Source organism: Notothenia coriiceps, unplaced genomic scaffold (genome assembly GCF_000735185.1).
Source record: "Notothenia coriiceps isolate Sejong01 unplaced genomic scaffold, NC01 NC01_scaffold00035680, whole genome shotgun sequence".
In the NCBI taxonomy this organism is placed as follows: domain Eukaryota; kingdom Metazoa; phylum Chordata; class Actinopteri; order Perciformes; family Nototheniidae; genus Notothenia; species Notothenia coriiceps.
Genome location: NW_011368381.1, coordinates 1 through 3,832, shown reverse-complemented (window position 1 = coordinate 3,832; position 3,832 = coordinate 1). Strand labels below are relative to the sequence as shown.

Genomic DNA, 3,832 nt, shown 5'->3' with positions numbered 1-3,832 from the left:
CCTTAATGTGGGGGAAACTTCTGACGGTTTATTTGGAGCTTCGGCCGGAGAATTCACAAGACATGTCCCGAGCCACGAGTTGACCACACGGTTGAGATCAATTCTGAAGACCCCTTCTGCAGCTCGAGGTTTTAACTACCGTAATTTTCGGACTATAAGCCGCGCCTTTTTCCCTATTTTTCGACGCTGCGGCTTATATAACGGTGCGGCTAATCTATGGATTTTTACAGCTAACGGCCAACACCTTTAACTCTATGGGCTCTATGGCCGGTCCGCGGACCCCCACCTTTAAGCGGCGGGTTCCAACAGGAAAAGCTGGAGGCCGAAAAGTGTGAGACAGGTAGCGCGCAAAAGTAAAAGTGGAACCGAGAGTGGTATGCCGCTGCTGCGGCTTATATTCAGGTGCGGCTTATAGTCCGAAAATTACGGTAGTTCAGAGAGTGATAATCAACATTCTTCATCAGTGAGACTAAACAAATATGGACCCTGACTCTAACTAGAGCTGTCGTCCATAGAAAAGAATGTGCGCCAGCGAACCTACGTTCCAGATAAAAGAAGGGCTTCTCGATGTCCCTGAACAAGAATAAATGTCAGCTTGTGCCCGGTCATAAGCTGGCAACAACAATGCGCCCAAGCTGCCCCTCCTTAAGAGATAGCAGCAATAAGAAAAAGGAGAAATTGATGAACTGTGTCAAAGGTTGAATACCTAAGCAAATTATTCCCCAACACCTAATATATGTATTCATATTTGGTTTGTTCACATTTTACGGACATGGTTAATATGCACCAGGGGATGTCTCACTTTTTTCTGCATCATGGTGAATAAAAGATGCAAATGATATTATACGGCAAAGGGAAAAGCAGATTATTCCCATTCCTCCAGGCAATAGGATGTAAGGCTGTGTCTGCTTTCCTCTGGGTATTTGAATACAAATGAAATCCCCTCAACAGCAAATGTAAGACCGTTCTAATCCTCCTGAATAAACATTAGGGTTGGGCGACATGTTTGAAATCACAATATTATTATGGATATTTTTTACAATATTTGTATAAATCTCCATATTATACACATAATAGCAAATGTAAAATCCCCAGAAATGATCAAAATGATAAGTCCAATAAGCTGTGTCCCACTATTTGCCTGCATGCATTAAATGAAACAAAAACACCTGTTGAAATACATTCCTTAATTGGTCCAATGTTAAAGTAATATGCAATACTCCGTTCAACGAAAACTGAAATATCAAAGTCCAGTAAATGGGCATCTAGGTGTCATCTCAAAACTTGAAACCTAAAAAAAAAGCCGGATGTACCTTCATTATTTGACATATAAATCTATTATATATAATACAATAGAATAGAATAATGCTATGCAACCATGTGCTGCTGTTATCACAGAACTGAGCTTACAGTGTTACACTAGTTTTAAACAGGAGACGTATCCCTGATTGAAAGTCTCGGGCTATCCCTCAACGATGAAGATATTAACCGTACTGCTGTCCTGGCAGCACACCGTGTCCTGCTTACCTTTACTTTGTTCACACAGACACAGACACCCACTAGCCAAAGAGCCTGCAGTTTATTTATAAGCCCAACGGCCATTTCATGAGATGAAGGATCGGAGATGGAAATCTACAGCGTTCACGCTACAGCGACTCTGACACACACACTCTGTTTCCACTGCAGGCTGTCTGTGGACTGATCTTTTGGAATTGAGACACCAGATAAAGAAATCTAACTGAAAGATGGATTACATTATCATCAGTGCTACTGTACATATACAGTCTCTACATTCTCTGTAATCTATATGGGTTTCCTCAATAAGGATATGTATCAAACAAATGTGTTTTCTTAAGTCTGTAGAAAATGAAAGACTTGTAGGGCGGCATATCTCTGCAGCTCCATTCAAAAAGTAACCTTTAACATATATATTGTTCTCCCTCGGATTTGAGTATTGCTCTTGTTCATAATGGGATTAGGATAATGGTTAATGCAGCCCTAAAAGAAAAGGTGTTTGGATGACTCACCTGTGACATACATATCGTTTCCGAGGGCTGCTATGCTGTAGCCTCCTCCCAGGTGGTCGGGGAACTCGGCCAGGTACCTCCACTGTCCGGTCTGCGGGTTGTAGCAGTCCACCGTGACCAGCTCGTCACAGTCCTGGTCGCACCCCCCCACCACCACCAGGATCTCTGCGAGCCCCGTGGACGCCCGCGGACGCATCCTGTGGCACGGCCGGTCGTGGCGGTCGTACTCGCAGGACTGGAAGCTGCGAGCCTCGTTCACCATGCGGAGGCAGGTGGGCGACAGGTAGACCAGCGGGTCGCTCTCCACGTGGGCCAGCAGGAAGAACCTCCGGACGAAGGGCAGGCGGATCTGCTGGAGCAGCTCGGGCCAGTAGTGCAGCCTCCGCTTCATGTCGGCCTTCACCCAGTGCACCGCGATCTGATACACCGCCTCCTCCTTGTTCACGCAAAGCTCATCATCCGACATAAACTCCAGGAGGCGCTTCCAAGGCAACCGCTCAAAGTCCAGCCCTTTGGCCAGCTCCATTATGTTTTTGAGGCCAAAGCGGCGAGCGCTGGTGGCCAGCTCTCTGCAGGCGAACGCCTCGGCAAAGTCCTGGATGTCTAAGCAGTTGGTGACGTCCAGCCGCTGCTCCAGGAACGCACAGCAGGCGTCTTTGACCGAGGGGAACTGAAACAGGTCGGCCGTCTTCAGCAGGACGTCCACGTTATCCTGAGTGACGGTGACCCTCCCCGTGTAGCAGAAGTCCACCAGAAGACCTAAGAGCTCCCCTGACACCTCGTGAAGCACGACTCGGTCCATAGCGCTCTCCTTCAGAGTCCCTGCGAACATCGCTCTGAAGTAAGTGCTGGCGGCGGCCAACACTGTGCGGTGACAGTGGAACTCGCGGCCCTCAGCACACAAAGTCACATCGAAAAACTTTCGCTCTGCACGGAGTTCATGGATCCCCCGCAGCAGGTTGAAGGCGTGGGACGTGTCGAAAAAAGGAAGGGTGGACGGTTGGGTCTGCAACACTGGCTTCTCCATCGCTCCTCTCTCTGGTGTCTCGGTCTCGGGTGTTGTGGTCAGAATGATGATTTAATCTAAAAACAGATAAACATCAGATACACTACATCAAATTACAGCTCAACAAATTACACACCGCTTTATGTTACACACCATGTAGGACAATACTTTCCGTATCGATAAATATGCTGATTGTTTTTGTTCATCAAGAAATTATTAGTCTACGTAATATCAAAAACATTTGTGAAAAAAACGCATCATTTTCGAAAAGGACAAGTTCTCAAATTACTTGTTATGACAAGAAAACGTCAAAAACCCAAACTTTTTTTATTCGACAACCCTTAAGACCAAGAAAATCAGCAAATCCTCACAATTGAGGAACTGGAAGTCTGGATTTTTATCATTGCTACTTAAAAATGTACAAAGGATTTAAGGATTATCAAAGCAGTTGACGATTACTTTTCCGACGCTTGAAGATTCACTTAACTGTCAGATAGTGGCAGCAGCACTTACACCATGTAAGCTGTACAAGTCAAACACAAATGTATACACAGTGGTCTTTAATGGTAAGGGAATAGAGAAATAGTTATTATAATGTTCAACAACTATTAAGTATCAATATAAAAAAACAAAGATCAAAAACAGAGAATTTACATTTCTACAACCTCATTTCCTTCAGTGGTTACTTTAAGAATGTACACAACCAAACATGTGGTAGGCAACGTAACAGCCTACTGACTGAAACACATTAAATCGTGTTGTTTCCCCTACCTGATGAGCCCCTCCAGGCACGTTTGGT

At 45.2% G+C, this 3,832-nt stretch overlaps 1 protein-coding gene across 1 annotated transcript; it reads right to left on the bottom strand.

The window, feature by feature from the left end:
* Positions 1–1,998: 1,998 nt before the first annotated feature.
* On the bottom strand, positions 1,999–3,832 carry LOC104963156 (kelch-like protein 21). The gene is made up of 2 exons (XM_010791716.1): positions 3,805–3,832; positions 1,999–3,110 (listed from the first exon to the last, which is right to left on the bottom strand). Exon 2 carries the CDS (start codon positions 3,052–3,054, stop codon positions 1,999–2,001), a length of 1,056 nt encoding a protein of 351 aa, XP_010790018.1. The 5' UTR covers positions 3,055–3,110; positions 3,805–3,832.

Coding starts and splice junctions, on each gene's coding strand:
- LOC104963156 (XM_010791716.1), bottom strand. CDS start 3,054: ATGGAGAAGCCAGTGTTGCAGACCCAACCGTCCACCCTTCCTTTTTTC.